This window comes from Amblyomma maculatum, chromosome 1 (assembly GCF_055883805.1).
Source record: "Amblyomma maculatum isolate TAMU_Amacu chromosome 1, ASM5588380v1, whole genome shotgun sequence".
Classification (NCBI taxonomy): domain Eukaryota; kingdom Metazoa; phylum Arthropoda; class Arachnida; order Ixodida; family Ixodidae; genus Amblyomma; species Amblyomma maculatum.
The window spans coordinates 96,481,283-96,502,548 of record NC_139344.1 but is presented as its reverse complement, the minus strand read 5'-3'; the positions used below and the strand labels follow the sequence as shown (position 1 = coordinate 96,502,548).

Sequence of the window (21,266 nt, the reverse complement as noted above, 5' to 3'; positions counted from 1 at the left end):
AGAAAACAGAAACCAGAGAAAGAATGCGTGGGTTAATTGAAACAATATTAAAAACAAAAATAACAATATACCATAAGTAAATGATGCCGAAAAGGTTATGCAAATATATCTGAAGTTTATCGCTGTTTATCTCTGAATATCCTGCGGAATATCCTGGAAATGGAATATTCTCACATTCAACATCTGAAATGCAGGTTTGAACGCGAAATTTACATTCATTGTTGAATTTGGACGATAAAATATAAGTCCTACCTGTAACGCATGGTTCATGCATGGTGGTCAGTGTAGATGACCACCTTGCGGGAATTGATATGGCGGGTACAAAGGCATGTTTTTTTACAACACTAACATCCTACAGACACCTCCAGTCATCTGGCGTGTGCTCAGAGAACACTAAAGAAAAAAAAAGTCAGCATTTAGTTTTTTCCATGAACACCAGGTGGCTCTGCAAAAAAAAAAAAAAAAAAAAAAATGGAGGTCAGCAATCACCGTGCCTGAAAGACGGCCATGTGTCAAAGACAGCCGAAGATCAGAACATTTGGGTTTACGAGAGAGTCAACTTTGGTACCATAAATAATTAGTTTTTTTCACTTATTCACTTTTTCTTCGAAGGTCTCGGTGATTGCTCTTTTAATACTAACTGAGAAATGTTTCCATTCAAAGCTTATGAGCTTATCCAAAACACATTCCTTGTTTTAGCATCACGATTAATATCGATGCGTAGTGGTTTAACACTCACATCAAACGCCTAACAAAAATAAAGGTCTTTATCACGCCGTCAAACTTGCTTCTACTGATACCCTCTAGCCTTCGTATAAATAACCTCTGAAGCTTATATCCCAGCCTCACAAGATGTTAGCTCACACAATTAACTCGTCGACAGATGACCATAGAACACTAGAATGTCAATCTCATAAACTTGTTCACGGGAGGAAATGTTCGATTCTGATCAATAATTTTTTCGTGAATATTAGTTTAGGTGTCTCTATATCATCTGGCAAGTTTCCCCACAAACTCGTCATTCACAAGTTTTAGAGCTATATACTGACTATAATCTCCTGAAAAGTATCGGACGGTTTCTTACTAATCGCTCATAATTTGCTGCAGCTAACAGCCTTAACTCCCCATTCATGCATGAGTACTCTGGTATGCGGCAAGGATCGGTTCCCAGGCCACTTCTATTCCTTAGTTATAATTTAATGAATTTCGTACTACTAATATTGTGTCCTATAATATTCATAATTTTGTTGACGACTGCATTATTTCTCGCGAAATATGTGACAATAATAATGATAGCGCTCTGCAAAATACCTTAAATATTGTAAGGAGCTGGTACAGCACATATACGCAATGAACTAATCTTTTAGCCGCTCTATTACTCCTACCGCACTAATAACATTCACAAAATTGGTCGCTTTGTTAAGTCGTTTATTCATCTTACTTCTATCGAATGGAACCACCTACCCGCTGATATTGTGTCTATCGATAATAACCACTCCTTTTCGCAACCGTATACAGCGAATAATATACGATTAGAAGAAGCTTGTTTTTGTAAAGATTTGCTGGATTTTTATTAATTTCTTTTGTATGTTTTGACCACTTCCTTCTATAATGCCTTCGGTTGTGAGGGTAAACAAACAAACTAACGAAAAGATTTCGTCAGCAGGTGACACCCTTCCCAATTCTTCCCGGAAAAGAAAAGCGGCGTGTACCCTTTCGTAGACTACGGAGGGTCACGGGGAGTCGTGAGGGGTCATGGGGGGTTACCAGTTCAGGATTGTTTAGAGAAAGCCACTGAAAGTGTAAAACGCTTCTTTAATATAATAATTATAGTCTTGAGAAATAAAAAGAGGGAGGATTGCCCGATGCCGAGCACCTTGTGCGGTCTTGAGGGCAGCCGATGCGTGCCATCGGCGATAGAAGCCTTTTTGTTGATTTTCATTGGAAAACAAGAGTAGCGGTAAACGTCAGTTGTGATGCTTTAAGTGCTTGTAATGTAGGGCTCCCGAGCCCTGTGTTTGAAACCCCTGATATACGATTCACATGTTCTAGAACACACAATTATTTACACATCTCTTTCGCGGTGCCATCCGTGCACCTGCACTCACGCACTCCCACCTTTTGCTGGCTCAGTGATGATTGGGGTAATGATTATGATAGTAATAAAATGTATTTTTGTTCTGCCCGGCCAAACAGGTACCACACACCAGTACACCAATGGCGTGACTCCCAACGGTGGCATCGCCAAACCTGTTGTCTATCCCAACAACTTATACGCTGCCGGTAAGACGTATAATTTACTCTCACCAAGGAGGTGGCGTGGGGCTTCTGGGCTTGCGGCTTCTTGCTTGAAGGCGAACGCCTAATGAATCGTGCTAATGTAGCTGTACTCCGTGGCATTTCAAGAGCAGCATATCGTATTCTTCTGCGCGAAGCAGGAGTAGCATGCCCTGTATGGGCGAATACGTAAAAGCTCTACCAGGTAACAAGAGAGACAAGTACTGAAAAATAGTTGTTAAGGACAATTAGTGTTTTATTACTTTAGAGCAAAACCAATATACAGATCGAAACTTTTTATACATCTAGATCAAAAGTTCATATTAATTGCTTTATTATGCAATTACACATCCAGCAACAGCAGAGCACAGGGATATATGATTTCTCAAGGCGCATAAAGTATGCAAAGCAGGAACTTCGTGTGCCTTGCAGTGAAATATATGCCGTAAATCCTCCACCGTACCGCATAAGACTTTCAGTTCTTTATGGTCACCTCAACACCAACACTTACATACGAGAAATACGCCTGCTGCGCAGGATGATAGCAAACAGCATGTAGCGCGAGATCCCTGTGGTGTCGTGTCAGGCACTGGCTACAACCTATAGGCCTACGTATGCAAAGGGTAATATTTGGTTGTTGGGACGGCCAGGGAAGGCACCCTAAGCACTTTATTTTAAATTGCCTCTTTCTGCAGCAGACATCGGTATAGGCCTCCATAAGCATACACATCCCAATGCGTAATCAGTTTCAGTTCAGCCTATCCTCCTACATTAAGCAGGGATTTTTCGTGTCGACCATGCAGCAGGGCACAGTATGTACACAGACATACTCATGTACTATGCCTACGGAAAGCGCGACATCGGGTTGTAGTACCAGTATCTTAACGCGATCAAAGGAGGCATCGTGCCAGTTATTGATCCGAGTCATCCAGTGCCTTACCGGAGTAAGTTATGGCCTGGCATTCGGGCAACAAAACTTCTGCATTCGAAGATGCGCATCGAGAAGCCCCCTGAATTATGCGTTCGCTTGTGTGTTTCCTTTTTCTTCAGACATCTGGTACTTCATGTTCGCTCCCACGCTGTGCTACGAGCTAAACTTCCCTCAGAGGCCCAAGATAAGAAAAATGTTTCTGCTTCAGAGAACCGCGGAACTGGTAAGCCGGAAGTGGAAGTTCCACGGTCACTCGTTCCGTTCACTTCCATTTTGTACCATTACGTGTATTTAAATTGAGACCGTGGTTTCAAGTGCTATATACACGCAAGAATATTTCCCCATACCCTAATCGCAACATGGAGGCAAGCATGCAAATGTGTGAAATCGAAACGGCAAAACCGGCAAACTGCGTCAGTGTGCTGAACTACATTTTGTTCGTGGTTAATAATGGCTACTCTCCAAGACAAGTAAATTTAGCTTTCAAGTGCTCGCTTCGTGCTTTCTTCGGTCTCCTCTCCAAAGACCACTTATCAGACAAAACCTCCGGACTTCCCCCTCGCACTTCAGAACTTTAGAAAACCAGTTTTTCTTCATTTCAGATGCTGATATGCATAGTGTTCACGGTTGCAAATTCCTGATTGGCACTAATCAGCCAACTTCGTTAATAAAGTGTAGCTATATAAAGTGTAGCTAGCGAGTTTTAGTTAAATATATTCACAATGACCATTGCAATAAACTACATCCATTGTGAATAAAAGTCTGAATCACTATAATTACGAATTTATGAAAGCGTATACTGAAACGCTCACTGTAACTGAATTTTATATCGTTTAATACAAAGCGTCATGGAAATTAGTTATGGTTGCAGTTCATTTCTTTTTTTTTTTTTGTGATAGAGACCTACAATGTAAGCAAAAACAAAAAAGTGTTCTGTGATACGGAATAGCAAAATTTTATTAGGAATAATAAAATTGACGAAATTAACAATAACTAATCAGAAATATTGTTACGGGGAACAATGTGTTATAAACGATTTCACGCAATATCTCCTTTACTTAATAAAAAAAAACGTTGTCTAAAGCGGCAGTGTACACAAAAAGCGGTCTTCTTGGATGGGCTGCAACAGCTAAATGAACAATATAGTGGGAGGTGTTTTAGCGCCTAATTATGTACATTCACACAGTACACAATTTCGCCATAATATATATCTATCAAGTATTTTTAATCGCCGTCTAATCCACTTGTGTTCCCGTGCTTCTTAAAATTTAAGCGATGATTTATATTCTTGTTCGAAAAATTGCGGGAACTTAAGCATGGCTTGAGCAATATAGTTATACCAGTGAAAGTTCTGTTAAGGGTGGTTTTGCCTAGCTTAACAAGGTTGTACATGATTTGACGAGTCCAGTTAGGGGGACGCTCAAACCTTGCCGCAAAGTAGACGCGATAGCTCCTTTAACGCATCCTTTCAGTCCGCAATTCTTTAACATAGTTTTATTAATAATTAATAGTAATTGCTTCACAGGAAGGGAACGACGGGGTATCTGTCACATTTGTCTATGTGGAAACCTGAACCATTCCGTAAGGGAAGGGAGGAAGGTGGCAGCTAAAGTAGAAAGAGTGAAAGAGGAGCCGTAGTTGAGGGTTACGGAGTAATTTCGACCACCTGGGGATCTTTAAAGTGCACTGACATCGCACAGCACACGGTTGCCTCTTTGTTTCGCCTCCATCGAAACGCAGCCGCCGGCGGTCGAGTCGAACACATAGTTTTGTTTTTGTTTTTGGGGAAAGGAGAGCGCAGTATCTCACTTATTGGTGGACATTTATGCTTAATTTAACCGATTTACAGGAAAGAAAAGGCGCTGTATCTATCTCATTTTACGGTTTGATTTGTATATTGCTTCAAAGGAAAAGAAAGGCGCAGTATTTCTCAGAATCCTTAGTGGGCACCTGAATCGCGCCGTAAAGGAAGTGAAGGGGATTGAGGTCAAGGTTAAAATGCATGATTAATTCGTCAAACCGGGGCGAAATCCGAAGCTGAACGCCGAGTAGTAGAGCTTACGCTCTAAAATGTGTACATGATTTTTTATTTTTCATGAAGGCGTAGATTACAGCGCCAAATATTTGTAGTGAAAGGGGGTGTTTACTGTCTATTAACAGGGATAATAGTCCTCTCTAAGTTGCACAGAGAACCACACAAGAACACAGGCAGTCTAGGCCTCCACAAGCGAGCTCGAGCAGCGCAGCGGCACTTCGTCGTTCTTCTCCTAGTCTTCATGATATCCTCGCCTAGTTCATCCTCGTCTTCATGATACCTTAGTTCGCATAGTTCACTACAATTTCCCTCGGAGCGAAGAGGAGCCATCCTGGCGACTTATGGTGAGGGCAAGAGGAGCGGATCGTAGTACGTTTTGAGGCGGCTCACATGCACAGTTTCGCGGCCGCGATGACGCATGTCCGAAGAGGGAGTGAGTGGCTCCACGATGTAATTCACAGGGGAGGTTTGGCGGACAATGCTACTAATAATATCATCTTAAAGAATGGCGTTTTTCCTGCTTGCCTTAAGATAGCGAAAGTCATTCCGGTCTTCAAAAAAGGCGACAGACAAACAATATCTAACTATCGGCCAATATCTATTTTATCATCTCTTAATAAGGTAATTGAAAAATGAATAGTCAGCCGTTTAGACAATTTATGCTTCTAGTGCACGTCAAGTAAGCCGTGTTGCTCAGTAAGGGCGCTTGACTGATTTGCGTAAGCTATTAGCGGTTTGGATACCAATAGGAAAAAATTGGGGGCTTATCAAGGTTAAGCTCAGTGGATGCGAAGCATGTTAAGCAGCTGCCTCAGTGTGGATGGGGCTAAGTAACGGAGACGTGGTTTTAGGTTAATCGTCGTACTTAATTCTTTGCAGCCCGACAAACACACTCTTATATGTCCGTAAATGCATGACTCTTGGTTTGAACGTCACTTACGCATACACGCTCGGCACAAAGACGCTGGCGCGGTTGCGGGCACTGAGACTGACGCGACGGCGGGCGCGCGCCGCTTCATCCCTGGCGTGACGTCACATATCACGTGATGCAGCGATGGTGGCGCAGCCGCCGCGTCGCGCGCTCGTTCACACTTGAGCATTCGGCGGCGAATCGCGGCGAGAATCCGCCGGAAATCACGGCGGAAAGCCGAATCGGTCCGGGACCGATTCTCGCCGCCGGATTTTTTTCCGCCGAATCCCATCAGCCAATAGGAAGGCGAGGAAGGTTTGAGCGGTGTCGCTCGGTGCAGCCACGGCCGGCGTCAACGAAAACAGATCGGCCCGCAGCTCAAGAGCGCGCGTGCGAAAACGCGCGAAAAGAACAGCTTTGATGGGCTGTCGTCAGATGGCGCCAACATCGATATCGCGTCGGCGGCGATGTGTTTGCTGTGAAGTGAGAACGAATGAGCCTGTCGGCGGCGGCGGATTTCGCTCGCTCTCGCCGGCGAATTCTCTCGTGTGAACGAGGCAGAAGCGTGGAGGCCTCCGCCGGCTGACGTCCGACGGCGCGATATGAGGCCCCATCTGCAGCCGGTGTGACGTCATCACGTGACGTCACATCATGTGATCTCACTTTAAGGTCAATGGTGGCCACCGCCGGGAGGCGACCGACGGCGCGATATGAGGCCCCATCTGCAGCCGGTGTGACGTCATCACGTGACGTCATGTCACGTGACCCCACTTCAGGGTCAATGGTGGCCACCGCCGGGCGTCGCGCGAAGGCCCGAAACCTACGTTAATATGCTCCGCATTAAAAGCGAGGCAGTTAGCACCTTTAATGTCTGCCCAGTAAGAGAATTGCCTTTTTGATGCTGGTTTCTTTCCACTGCAGATACTTTTGCCATTGCTGGTTGGAATACTGCTAACCCAGTGGGGAGAACCCACAATGATCATGGCTGTGAAGGCTTACAAGGCAAGTTGGTATCGCTAAAACTGCAAACGTGACAAGAAAGAATTTATGCTTCACAGGCAACTAAATAAACGTTGTCTAAAGTAATCCAGAAACGTCTCTTACAGTGTCCTTCAGGTGGGAATGTGAAGAGAAAGAGCAAATTCTTTTATTTTAACCAAAAGAGAGAAAGAAAAACCCCGTGGCAGTGACAATATGTTTTGAATTATCATCGCAGGCTATTATTAATATTCCCACCCAGTAGACTCGGGAAACGTTTATCTTCGTCAGAGTTATATGACTGCATAATATCCTGCTGTGAAGTACTTGTAACAGGGCATGTTGACATATAATTGCTGTTCTGCAAATAAAACCTTTCGCACGTTAGGGCTCGTACTCCCTTTCTACGTCTAAGTATTATTTATTTTTCTTTTTTTTTTTGCGCTCCTGTGTCATCCTGTTGTGCCTTTGGGAAGCCAGCTTCTAGTTTGGGTTAGTGTAGTTATAAAACGACATCTGCTGTACGAGGTCGTTCTCTACTTTAAATACAGCGATAGGCCCGAAAACCAGGACGAAAATAAGAAAACGGAGAGGGAACATCTAGCATCTAGCGTTTCTGTAGTTTCCAGACGCTGTATCGGCCCACCGCTGGAATGTATGGCGGAAATGCGACTAGCATGTCTTTCAATATCGACAAAGAGAGAAAAAAAAAAACAATGGTATGTTTAGCACATCACTGCCATCATGAGTTCCACTGTATGCCCTTAAAACAGCGTGGCCATAGTACCAGCTCCTCTATATACCCTTTTTTGTTTTCACTTCGACAGGAAATGGACATGTGGGAGCTCTTTAAGAACTACATAGACATGGTGGTAAGTGCCTCTGTAATATTACTGGTGCCATTACGTCTTGATTCATGTGGCAGAATTCACCACAGTAATTCATCTGTGATGAAAAACATGAGCTCCCGGTAGGGTTAGCTATAAGGTTTTCGATTAATGAGGAGTGATGCGATCACTAAAGCATAGCGTATAGAAAACTATGTAGGACACTGAAGTACAATCAGGACAGCTGAGCGAATCGTTATTAGCCTATAAGAGTGGTCAGCGCAGGAAACAGCTCTGTTTTGAATTATGGCAATTACAATTTCTGACTGCATGCTAAACAAATGCTGATAAGCCTCAGGCAACCCCCTCCCCCCCCCCCCCCCTTTTCCCTTAATTGTTTGTTTCAATATGTGAGAGTGCTGGGGGTAACTGCTGTGAGCCTCTTTTTGACTCAAAATATGGCCTGCTCGACCATCTTGTTTGCCTTGCAACGCACCAGATCAGATATCATTATTCCCGCAGTGATGCTGCTGTGGGCGCCTATTAATTTATGCCGTATAATAGGCGTAGCCTTCATTTGCATCTATCGCTAACAAGGTAGAGGTACGTTTGATCAAAATGTCTGTTTGGACCAGTTGGTTCATGCCTAATACATAATAAAAACAGTGCAAAAAAAAAAAAACAGTGTCAAAGGAGCACAAAACGAAAGGATGGGCGCTGTGGGACAAAGGAACACTAAACGATGGGCAGCGCCCGTCCTGTCGTTTTGTGTTCCATTGTCCTCGTTTTTTTTGTGTGTGTTTTTTGCGCTGTTTTTTTTTTATATGCAAGCCTTTCTCAGTGCAGAGTAGCAGGCCAGATTTTAATCATTCTGGCCAACCTTTCTGCCTTTCCTTTCAATAAATCCATTCATAAGGTAGAGCTTACCTTTTTATCTGAAAACGAGCATCTTCAGCAAATGATCCATGAAGATTGTGTTTTTTGCATTGAACATATATATATAGGAGCTTAGCTTTCTTTACAACCTGAACACCGTTGCACCAGTAAACTGCATCTCTCTCCTTTTTTATGTATAGTTGAATTGCGTATTTTTTTTATTCATGGTGAATTTGTTACGATGATGCATGCACTGCAGGTTTGGAACACCGTCTGTTGGGTTATCATGTCCTTCTGGCTCTTCCACACATGTCTCAACTGGCTGGGCGAGCTACTGCGGTTTGCCGATAGAGACTTTTACAGAGATTGGTGGTAAGTTGCCACCATGTTCATTACTGATACAAACTTCCCGACAACATCTTGGAGGGTGTATCAAAATACATGAAATAAGAAGTTTGTCACGAAACCGAAACAACAGAAAATGCTAGCATGAAAACACTGTTGCCGGCCTTCCCACGACTTCATTTACTCTCATCTTTGCTACTGCCGACTGCGAAAGCAGTAGCACTATGGCATACCAGCGCGGTGCATGCTGGTACTTTGGCCTACCGGTGCCCATAGTCTTTCACGTTTTCAGTTCGCGTCTCATCTCGACTCTCTTTCACTGCCTTCACGCGCACAGTTCGCCTATCTTGAGCGGAAATTCAAGAGGGCGGAGGTTACACGCAGTTTCTGTACGAAGGTTATTCGAGTTCGTTTGTTTATAAAATGTCGCACAGATAAGAAAAGTAGAATTCAATATTGCAGTAAGAGGTCTCGACTACCACAGGAAGTTATGTGAAACACGGCAGCATATTAGCCAAAGCACAAGTTCCAGCGCCCGAAACGATTTAATGTCAGTCCGGAACATATTTCTATTGTTCAGAGGCTATGTGGTGAACTGTGCCTCGTCAACAATATTACAGGATTTCAGCATGGCGGAGCACACGCAGTGCCAGAGGCGAGGTCAGAAGGATTGACTGCAGATGTTCAGGTCCCCGCTATTCTAAACGTCTATTTTGATTGTAAGATTCATGAATTTACGTAACTTTGTCGCTTAGCGCCAATACAAGTTGCGCTGACTTTGAATGCAGCCGTCATTATGGTTTCAACGTGGTTCAATTTTTTTTCAGTAAGAAGTAAATTAAAACAGTGTGTTAATTACTCCTGGCTTGTATTTTTCAACGGCACGGCTATAAGGGGCGCTCTCGAAATGTTTTTTGCAGCGACCGGATGAGGCGTATTAGCTCTCGCGCGTATCCGGCCCCTCTGAGGAGTGTGTATGCGATGCGTGCAGGAACGCTGACTCTGTGAAGTCCTTCTGGAACCGATGGAACTTGCCGGTGCACAACTGGTGCTTGCGCCACCTCTACGCGCCACTGGTCGAGGCGGGATTTTCCAGTTTACACGCGCAACTCGCAGTATTCGCTGTGTCGGCCGTATTTCACGAGGTAAGACGGCTTCTATATTCGAATGTGTGTTGCTAACTGTCGAGAGACGTTGTACGAGTTGTCTCTCCGTAAAACGCTCGAGCCACCTGTGCTTTTACGTATAGTGACGAACGCTATCAACCCCTTCATACCGCACTTGCGAACAAAGCATTTTTCCTACGGGAACGGTCACATGCGCACCTTCCTTGGACATCAAGGTTAGAGCACTACAAGGCCACAATTTGATCGAGGCCCGAGCCAAGTTCGAGCCCGTGGTGCAAAGCCTGAGCCCGGCGCAGGTCCTTGATTTCAGACTCGAGCACGATAAACTGAGGCCGGCCCAGCCTGGGCCCCGTAACGCATAAAGTAACGCACAATAGCGCATAAGGCAAATTGCTTATTGTGATCAAGCAGGCACTATTACACAAATAAGGGACTGACAAAAGAGCTCAGATCACAGTACCGCTTGAATAAATTTGTTTTACTGCGAAATCAATACCTCACGAGCTCTAACTGGTTCTTCTAAATTATGCGTTGCTCGACCTTTGACCTTTCAGAAAGCGCTGTCAACGCTGGCTTAGCCATTGAGATGAGAGAGTGAGATCCGAATGTAGCGTGCTAGGACCACTGGATCCCGAGTAAGACATGCTGCCCGAGGCCAAGCAGGGATTTTCGTACGGCTGGTTAGAGCGATGCTTTGCATCTCTGTCGCTCCTGGCATCTTGAACAGCACACATCATGGTCATCATCACGAGCGTGCTTCTGGCATGTAGAATGCCTGAGAACTGATTGGTCGGCAGTTTTTGTGACGTCGCCTGTCTTAAAGTTGCTTCTCTTTGTATTTGTGTTTTGCCCTGCCGTGGTGGTGCGGTGGTTAAGGCGTCCGACCGCAACCGTTCGCAACCGCGGCAACCGAGACGCAGCCGCCGAGGCAAGGATCAAATCTGTGCACCCAGGATTGGTAGCCAAGCACTTTGACCACTGAGACACCGTGGCAGGTAATGAGTACACAAACAAGCCAGTAAACAGTAACTTCCTTCTCAGAGGGCACTACAGTTTTATTTTATGCGTGTCGCTGCTGTAAAGCCCCCAAATTCACTCTACAATAGCAGATAAAAAAAATCGGACATTGGCCCCCTATGTGCGGACCCAAGTCCGTTCCGGGCCCAGAACTACGCGCGGGCCATCCCATGCCAGGTCTTTTGGGCCAACTCGAGCCCATGCAATGGTCTAATTTGTGTGGCTCGATGAAATTCCAGCGAGACACTTTCTTGGACATTACTGGGCCACCAGTGGTTAACACGATGTAATTCAATTAGAGTATTTTATAGCGATATTGTTAAAGGCCCCGTTCTACGGAAAATCCGGCCTTGTCGGTGTTGTGAGCGAAAAATCCTGGGCCTGTCTCTGGTAGGTGGTAGTCTGCAAGTGACGTGGTACTTAGTAGTCAACGAGTTGGGCGAGCCCACGAGACCACGTGACATGGCAGCAGCCGTCAACTCGGGCTTCTACTTTCAGATGAGTGAGTGAGACAGAACTCCAGCTTTCGATGAGTAAGACACACTACACTTAGGCCACACAGGGATTACGTCCGTACGACTTGTTTAAAGCGTGATTTTGTGAGCTTTCGCATAACTGGGTATACTTGTGACTGCATGCCAATTAATATGTGCACAATATTAAATGGAGGTTTAAATTATGGGAATAGAGATTAAGCGAGTTGGAACGCGTATATAAAAAAACGAAGAAGCATCGGTAAGAGCAGCCGCAGACGGGGAGAAATTAACAATACCGCGTCGTGCCCTTAAAGTCAGCTGCGACTGTCTGTGTGAAATTGGCAGCTACCTGTGGACACCACCCGCACACAGGTGGGACTATTAAGGCATTTTTAGGGCCGATCATCACTTGCGTGTCGTGGCGGCGACGCTAGGCCTAACGGCTGCGCCGCAGCCCGGCCGTGGGTGAGTCGCCCAACAGCGGCAAGATGGCTCAACAGCTACAACGTGGCTACGACCCGGCAACCATGACCTGGTCCGAGATTTCGGCAACTTCTGCGCCTGATAGCCCGGATTCTGCGCCCATCGAGAACCCGAGGCTATTCAAATTGGTTGAACGCCGCTCCCGCAAGCGGAACGCCAAGAAGGCGGACACCAAGTTGAATGACCCCTCAACACAGCAAAACGCTGCTGCGCGCGCTGCAGCACTTCACGGCGGGCCCCCACGTAACTCTGGACCCGTTTGGAAACCAAAGCCGTTTCCGCGGCTTCACCCCGAAGACATTGTCATCATCCTGAAGCCCCGGGTGACCGTCGCTCTCAAGGATGTCTTCCAACATGGCGAGCTGGGAGCAGCGTTCGCGGCCTACCTGGGCACCCAGGCCGCAGCATCGCTCAGCCTCCTCCCCACGTGGGAGCAAAATCTTATCGTCGCAGGCACCCGACAACCGCACGTCGCTGACAAGCTTCTGCGTGAATTTGAAATTGAGTCACCCAAAGGTCACCTCCCCATGTACGGCCAATTGAAACTGACTGGTGATGTGTGTTGCGGCGTCATCACCGTTGCCAACTACGAGACCAGTGAGTCACTCCAAAACAAGATCCAGTGGCGTGCTGGAGAGCTTGCCGATATCCGCAAGCTTGGAAAATCAAACGTCGCGGCGCTCACTTTTGTGGGCAAAGTGGTGCCGCGATTCATTCACTATAATTCAGAGGTGACCCTTGTACGTGCGTACAAGCGAACTGTCCCGGCCTGCGTGCGATGCGGTACTTTGGGCCACCGGGCGGACACATGCCCCTGCCCGGACAACGAAAAGTGCGGCCTGTGTGGCCAAACGGTGCCGACCGTCGACGGGGTCAAGGCACCTCATGAATGTACTCCATCCTGTGCAGTGTGCGGGCAAGCCCACCCTACCAACTCACGTGACTGCACAGGAAAATTCCGCCAGCTGAAGGTACCAGGCCCCAAGGCCAAACGCCGTGAACCCCCAGCAAAACGGCGGCAGCCAAGGCAGCAAGCTTCAGGTGGCAATGGCGGAACGCCGCCTGCTCCTACTGCTACCGACATCATAACGCCGCCTGGGAAGAAGAAGGCGCCTCCACCGCCACCGCCCAGTGGCACGGACAACCACCACTTCCCGGCTCTCAAGACGGGTGGCGCTGCCGGCGCCCGGGCATCCGCGCCCCAACAATGCAAACAGGTGAGCAACTGGGCGGGAATCGCCTCCTCTTCTCCCCGGCCCCCCTCTTCCCCACTCACCGTCTCCGCGCTCGATGCGGAATACAAAAAGCAGATTGACGTGCTCCGGGCACAGAATGAAATTTTACTGAACAAAATTCAAAATTTAGAATCAAAATTGGCGTCCGCCGCTCCGAGCCCACAGAACTCGGACGCGATGGAGAGCGATGCGGAGCTGTCGCCAGCCCTCGTGACAGCGATCTCCGCGATGGAGGAACGCTTATCCTCAAAAATGCAATCTATGATCGAGGCCGCTATGGACCAGATCTTCACCAAGGTCATAACTGCCATACCCGCGGTCGTCTCAAAACACATCTCGGACAACCCCCGCCTCCTCCGTCGGTCGGGGCCCATTAGGGACGTATCCCGTCCTGCAAAATTCAACCGTCAGATCACTGATTCGGACAATGAGGAAAGCTGCCCCGCTCCTGCCGCAACCCCCTTGGTGCCGCAGGTAGCTGGCTCTGGGGCAGCCACTCCCTCCTCCTCCCCTCCAAAAATGTTCAATCATGGCGAGACACCTTAGTCAAAGACGCTCTTCTACCTCCAATTCGGCCATCTCAACATTAATAACACAATGGAACTGTAGAGGTTTTAAGGACCGCACTAAGCGGGCCAATTTCCGCCTCTACCTTGAAACATTCGAGTCTGTACCAGCCGTGGTTGCCCTCCAGGAGCTAGGCCTGGGCGCCACACTTTCAAATTACACGACGTTCCAACAGAATCCCGCGTCTTGTCTTCTCGTACACAAAGCATGCACAGCCAACTTAGTGGATCTCGATCTCCAACTAGATTATTCCTATGTAATGGTGACAATCCTACCACTCCGCCGCAGGGACCCGCCATTGCATGTACTCAACGTGTACTGCCCTCCCAAACTGAAGCGAGTGACATTCGCAGACCTCTTCAGCCGCGCGCTAAGAGTAGCGGGTCGCGATCCCCTCCTGATCGTGGGCGACTTTAACGCTCCCAGTCAGCTGTGGGGGTATCGCAAGGAGGAGTCGCGCGGACGTAAGTTAGCGGAACTTGCGTCCACGTTGGGCCTCACCCTCCACACTGACCCGGTCTGCCCAACACGGTTAGGAAACTCCGTGACACGGGATACGTGTCCGGACTTAACCTTCACTCGCAACATAAGACACGCAGACTGGCTCAACACCAAGGAAACCCTCGGTAGTGACCACTGCATCCTTAACATTACAATACACACACGCCCGCTCAAACGTCCCACAACACAAGCCCGTATCCCAGATTGGACGAAATTCAGGCAAAATTTTGACTCACTTGATAACACACCCATTTCCGAGCAAGGCTACTCAGCATGGTCTCAACAGCTACTGACACACCTTCGCTCGCATGAAACACAGATCCAGCTCTCAGAGGCGGTTACGGACGTGGATAACCACCTCCTACACCTCTGGGAAGCCCGTCGCAGCCTCGTCCGCCGTTGGCGACGCCAGAAACACAGCAGAAAGCTTAAAGCTCGAATTGCCGAGCTCACCCAGAAAGCGGCTGAGTACGCGGCCCATCTCGCCGACTCCAACTGGGTGGATAGATGCAACACGGCCGCGCGACAAATGTCTAGCCGCAACACATGGCGCCTCTTTCGAGCCCTCATCGACCCAACCCAAACACGAACTGAAACACAGAAACATTTGCAGAGAGCCATGCATGCTTTCTCTGGCAACACGACACAACTGGCACAGAAACTCCGGGACCAGTATCTGTGTACAGCCCAAGACCCCCGTGGATCATCATACTCTTATGCAGGCAGAGAGAACACAGAGCTGGATCAAATTTTCCAGCTCCATGATCTGCGGGCGGCTCTTGCCAAAATGAAACGAGGCACTGCCCCGGGAAGGGATAAGGTCACCGTCAAGCTTTTGACGAACCTGCCCGACTCGGCATACCAGTCCCTCCTCGACTACATCAATGCGATTTGGCGCGGGGACACCCCCCTGCCAAGCGACTGGAAAACGGCTCTGGTAACCTTTATTCCTAAATCAGGGAAACCAATTGACACAGATAACCTCCGTCCCATCTCTCTCACCTCCTGTGTGGGCAAACTAATGGAGACGATGGTGCGGGACCGGCTATCTGAATATCTTGAACAAAAACATGTATTCGCAGGCACCATGTTCGGATTCCGCCCACACAGATCCGCTCAAGATGTCCTCCTGCAACTCAATCGGGAAGTCCTTGACCCACTCGAATGCCCCCATAATGACCGGGTAGTACTCGCCTTAGATCTCAAAGGGGCATTTGATAATGTAACACACGAGATTATACTCACCCACCTAAGCCAGACCGACTGTGGTCTCAACACATTCCAATACATCAAGCAATTTCTCACGGATCGTCAATCCTACATTCGCATCCAAGATAATGAGCATGGTCCTTACCTACTCGGCACGCGGGGAACCCCCCAAGGCGCAGTACTTTCCCCGCTGCTCTTCAATTTGGCTATGATGCACCTGCCTGCCCAGCTCGATGGTGTCGCTGGTGTGCAGCACGCCCTGTATGCCGATGACATCACCCTGTGGGCCACGCATGGCAGTATCGGGGACATTGAAACCAGCCTGCAAACAGCTGCGACGATAGTAGACCGCTACGCCCGCCGCTGTGGTCTTCAGTGTTCCCCACAAAAATCAGAATTTGTGCACCTCCGCCACTCGCGAAAGTGCACAACTCAAATCACTCTATCTTTAGACAGTGGTCCCATACAAGAAGCTGACGAGATACGGGTACTCGGACTCTACATACACAAACACAGACGATCAGACACTACATTGGCCAAACTCCGTAAGGTGGGGGACCAGGTGGGCCGCATGGTCCGTCGGGTTTCAAACAAACGCGGGGGGTTGCGAAGTAAGGATGCCTTGCGGCTGGCAAACGCCTTCGTGACCAGTCGGATTTTATATTCGACACCGTATCTCCACCTACGGAAACAAGAGGAGGATGCCCTTGAGGTTATCCTTCGTAAAATTGTCAAGCGTGCCCTGGACCTCCCCATCACTACTTCAAACAGGCGTCTTATGGCCCTTGGGGTGGTGAATACTTTCCGGGAGCTCCGGGAGGCCCACCTTACAAATCAGTACACGCGTTTGTCGCAAACGGAGTCGGGTCGCCGCCTTCTTGCTCGACTCCGTATCCAACACACCACACTCATGGAAGACAGGTTTCGCATCCCAGAATTGTGGAGACGCGCCCTCTGCGTGCGACCTCTGCCAGCGAATATGTCACGCGAAGATCATAATGGTCGGCGCCTGGCACGAGCGGAAGCCCTAGCCCGACATTATGGCAACAAAGCAGGAGTATACTACGTGGACGCCTCCGGCCCTCACCACGGGGGATGGTACACGGCCGCTGTAGTTCACAACAGCAAAACGGTTAACGGTCTCACCTTCAGAGCCCACAGTACAACACACGCAGAAGAGGTGGCGATTGCTCTCGCGGCCTCTCATTCCGACTCAAAATACATAATTACCGACTCGCGAGGAGCCTGTCGGAACGTCAGACAAGGCTGGACTCCCTTACTAGCCTATAAAATTTACTTAAATTGCATACGGGATACGGACCCCGCACACCGCTACCTTATATGGGCCCCTGCTCATCAGGGTTTGGCAGGAAACGAGGCAGCAGACGCAGCCGCCCGCGCGCTCTCTCACCGGGCTGTTTTCTCCTCCCTACCCGATCAGGAACCCGATTTTAATCCGGCCTACACCTTCAAAGATATCAGGACGTACTATCAAAATTGTCATCGCCTTTACCCCAGCCCATGTAAAGGTCTCAAAAAGGCGGATGAGCGGCTCCTTCTCCGCCTTTTCACCAATACATTGCTGTGCCCGGCAGCCCTAAAACATTTTGACCCCTCCTTTAGTGGCAGCTGCCTACACTGTGGAGCGGTGTCTTCTGACATCTATCACATGGTGTGGGCCTGCCCCTCCAACCCGTCTATTCCCCCCATCCCCAACCCAACCCGGGAGAACTGGGAGGCGGTCCTGCTCGGCTGCCACGACTTACAGGCCCAACAAGCCTTAGTCGGACGCGCCCGAGCGGCGGCAACCGCCACTGGGGTCCCCAACTAGGGACCTCCACCTAGTGTTTGTAAGGACCGGCCCCTTACGGGCCGATCCAAACATCCTTGTGTAAATAAATGTTCTTACCACCACCACCACCCCATTTCTATCCGTGATAGGAGAAAGCAAAAAGAGCGCGTTGCGATACTGCATGAAGTTGATAGTTCTGGCGTGGTCTTTCCGAAAACTCCAGAATATGACTTACAAAACGCCTCCTGCATGTGGTAGCGCCAAAAAGCTCTGTCGTCCACAAGAAATTAACGACGGGGTACCAAAACCTTGAAAGAACATAGCTAGGCAGGTTTAGCGTGCATCATTGAACCAGTGGTCGTGCGAAAGCGGTGCGGCGCTCAGGTTCAACAGCGCTTTTAACACGCCTTCGATTATGGTCAGCCTCGCAGTTCGTTATCATGCCCCCCTTCCCGTCTTTTTCTTTACTTCTTCATCTCGCTTGGCCACATCTTGACGGCTTAATATTGAGAGATCGGCACGGTTTGGCAAAATGTTAAACGTCTTTATTTCACATCACACGATTAGGCGTATTCACGCCATTGCGTTCAAATTTTGATTAAAAAAAGAGGACATCTGGCGCCACATGAAGTTGAGTTTGTGATGCCGTACGACAATGCAGTACAGGAGGGGAACCTGCCACAAAAGTAGGTATAGGTTGTGACTCGCTGTTTCGGTAGCTCCAACACGGCTGGCGTCACAGTTCCTATTAACACCAGTCATGTAGGCATCAAACAAACTTGAGAAGAGGGATGACGGATAAGTTCTTTGCATTAAAGAATAAATCAAAGGGGGGGGGGGGGGGGGGTACTACCATCGCACGCATGCATTTTGCTACTCGCTTTATCACAAATTCCTTAATTTATGCCTCTATTATCTGCCACATATTCATTAGCATACAGTCGTAAACTACCATCTGGTCGAAAAAGACCATAGAACCGTGTCAAAAATACGACAAAATATTCCATAGTTCTGTAATGCTTTTCTGTTTTAACTACAGAAAGTGCTGACTTTACTAGAGAAATTCCTGCTGTCACAACAGGTTAACGGTCAAAAAGCGCACAGAAATTCCGTCGTGACAACAGTAAATTTCTGTCATATTTTTTCCGACTGGACATTTCATGTGAAATATCGTCCAGTATAGATATAAAACCACACTTTAATAACGAAGCCCTACGAAGTTGCCTCCATGGGGGTAGCGCCCGTGTCTGACTTGGGATTCAAGAGTCCCGGTTGGTTCGATTTTCATCTCACCTTCTCTTCTCTCAAAGGAGCTGCCGAGCTGGCAGCGCCGGCGATATCGATGTCATGGGGTCTGCTGACGTCACACAACCCGCGGACCAATCGCAGCTCAGCAATGTCACTTGCCAGCCACCACCTGCCATATGTATGCTCGTCGCCGACAACGCCGGACTGACGCAGGACTGACTGCAGAACGGAGCCTTTAATGATATTGCGTTAAAATTCAACGCTAGCCTTGGATGTTCAGCGCCATGTCGCATTTGGGCAGGTCCTCAAACTATAAGCGCTCATCCAAATTTCCTTGGCTTGCGGCCGTCGCAACAACTGTAATTACATTTTGAAAGCTCGATTTCCTCGGCGCTACTGTCGGACATGCTTTTGTGACGAACGTGATCGTTTCTCTGTTACCGTCGGCCGTACAGGAAAGAGGGAGCATCCGTTTACTATGTAACGCAACACCGGTAGACACAATACGAACACACACAACTAAAGCGCTCGTGTTGTTTGTTTTCTTCGTATTGTGTTTCCCGCGCGGTTGAACCATGAATCAGTACCAAGTTGTCCAAATTGCAACCTTAATCCTCCATATTATATTCAGGACGATACAGCGGACTAATGCGTAATTAACCAGTCCTCTTCGGGCCTGGTACACGTGATGCGTGCGATCAAGTTGTTGGTGAATGACTGTATTAGTAACAGCTAGCAACACCTGGCACATTCTACCTACCCGTTAGGTTCCGTTTATTCAAAGAGCTACAAAGCAGAAGATTACGAAACTCCGCGCAAGAATACCGCATGAGCTGCATCGCGCACTGAGTAGATAGCCCTTTTGGAAAAGCCTGCTGTAATAAAATAACTTTATGCATTGCTCGTTAGAAGGTTTGCCCGAATACGTATAGGTTCAGAATTGTGCTGCCGGTTTGTGAGCACGCTAATATAAAATCAGAAGATGGAGCTTTGGCAATTTTGTGCGACCCTTAACATGAGTAAGCATATAGGAGGTATTCAAATGACGTCACGGGTGTCATTATGGCGGACAATGGAAGCTCAATTTTGCTTCAAAACATGCGAAGCTAAAGCAATCACCATGATTTCAACCGATGTTTTAAGGTCTTCTAACTGGTTTGGTTTATGGAGTTTATCACCCCAAAGTGATTCAGGCTATAAGAGAGGCCGTACTAAAGGGCTCAGGAAATTTCGACCACCTAGGATTCTTTAACCTGCACTGACATCGCACATCATACGGGTGCTTTCCTTTTCGCCTCCATTGAAAAGCGGCCTCCGCGGCCTGGATTTGATCCCACGACCTTGGGTTCAGCAGTCTAGCGTCATAACCCCACAGCCACTGTGGCGGGCGTCTTCCAATTGTTAACATCATGCAGAACACTCGGCACAGTCATTATACATATCCTGACATGGTTAATTGCGTGAAATAAATATGATTACAAGTGAGAAAAATACTTGTGTTGCCAAAAGTACAGCACTCCGTACATTTAGTGAGCAAAATCTGCCCCAGGGTTCTGAGAAAATACTGTGCCCTTTCAAGCTAGTGCGCTAGACGACACGCTACTCCAGAGTGATTATAGAGTAATATAACAGGTAACTCACATGACTGTACAAGAAATCTACTGCATTACTACATTATTAATTGCATTATTTCCTACCAAATGTGTTGTATATAACATTATTTATTCCCTGCTAACTGATTTCTTTTTCATATTCGTGAATTGTGACCTTAATATGTACTGCATTCAGGAGGTACCAGGTTCGATTCTCTGTGCCGCCAGGTACTCACCGGTTTTCAATGGGTACAAGCTTTCCCCCGTACTGGTGTTCGGTTCTTTTGGAATAAAATGCTTGGGAAAGGGGTCATTGACTAAAAAGGGCCGCATAATGGGCTTCTGCCGTACGAGGCGGACTTATTGTTGTCCGATGGTGGAACGAGTCACTAGCCCATCGGCGCAACGTTTAACTGGCCAATGTTAAAGCCTGCGTTCAATTAAATGCCCATCCTATAAAAATTCCAATGAGGATTAAAAATATCTGAAATAAACAATAAACTTGTGTTTAAATTGAAGGAGAAAATTAGACAATAGGCATTGTAACTGCAAAACTATGACGGCGTCTACAGAAGAAATTGTAAGCTGTTAATGCATGTCCGGTGGGAACGCGTAGACGGATGCATAAGTCAATCTTTCTTTGCCTACTCGAAGCCTAGTGGCGCACTCTGACATTAGACGAAGAAGGACCGAGCAAGACAACACAACAGCGGCACTTGAAATTCACTGAGGCTTGTTAGAGTCGCGGTGGTGCTTTATGGAAAGAAAAATCAGATATGAACACGCGACTCACTATGCTCTGCAGCTGCGAACCGAAATGAGCATTTTAACGCAAATCTT

The 21,266-nt window shown here is 47.7% G+C and overlaps 1 protein-coding gene across 1 annotated transcript in view; it reads left to right on the top strand.

Annotated features, from left to right (window-relative positions):
• The window catches only part of LOC146203251 (diacylglycerol O-acyltransferase 1-like), a 54,729-nt gene that overhangs the window by 31,102 nt on the left and 2,361 nt on the right, over positions 1-21,266 (top strand). The window contains exons 7-12 of the mRNA XM_084585426.1: positions 2,197-2,283; positions 3,328-3,431; positions 7,075-7,155; positions 7,959-8,003; positions 9,094-9,206; positions 10,171-10,324. Coding sequence (XP_084441552.1) covers positions 2,197-2,283; positions 3,328-3,431; positions 7,075-7,155; positions 7,959-8,003; positions 9,094-9,206; positions 10,171-10,324 — 584 coding nt within the window. The remainder of the gene's footprint in view (positions 1-2,196; positions 2,284-3,327; positions 3,432-7,074; positions 7,156-7,958; positions 8,004-9,093; positions 9,207-10,170; positions 10,325-21,266) is intronic.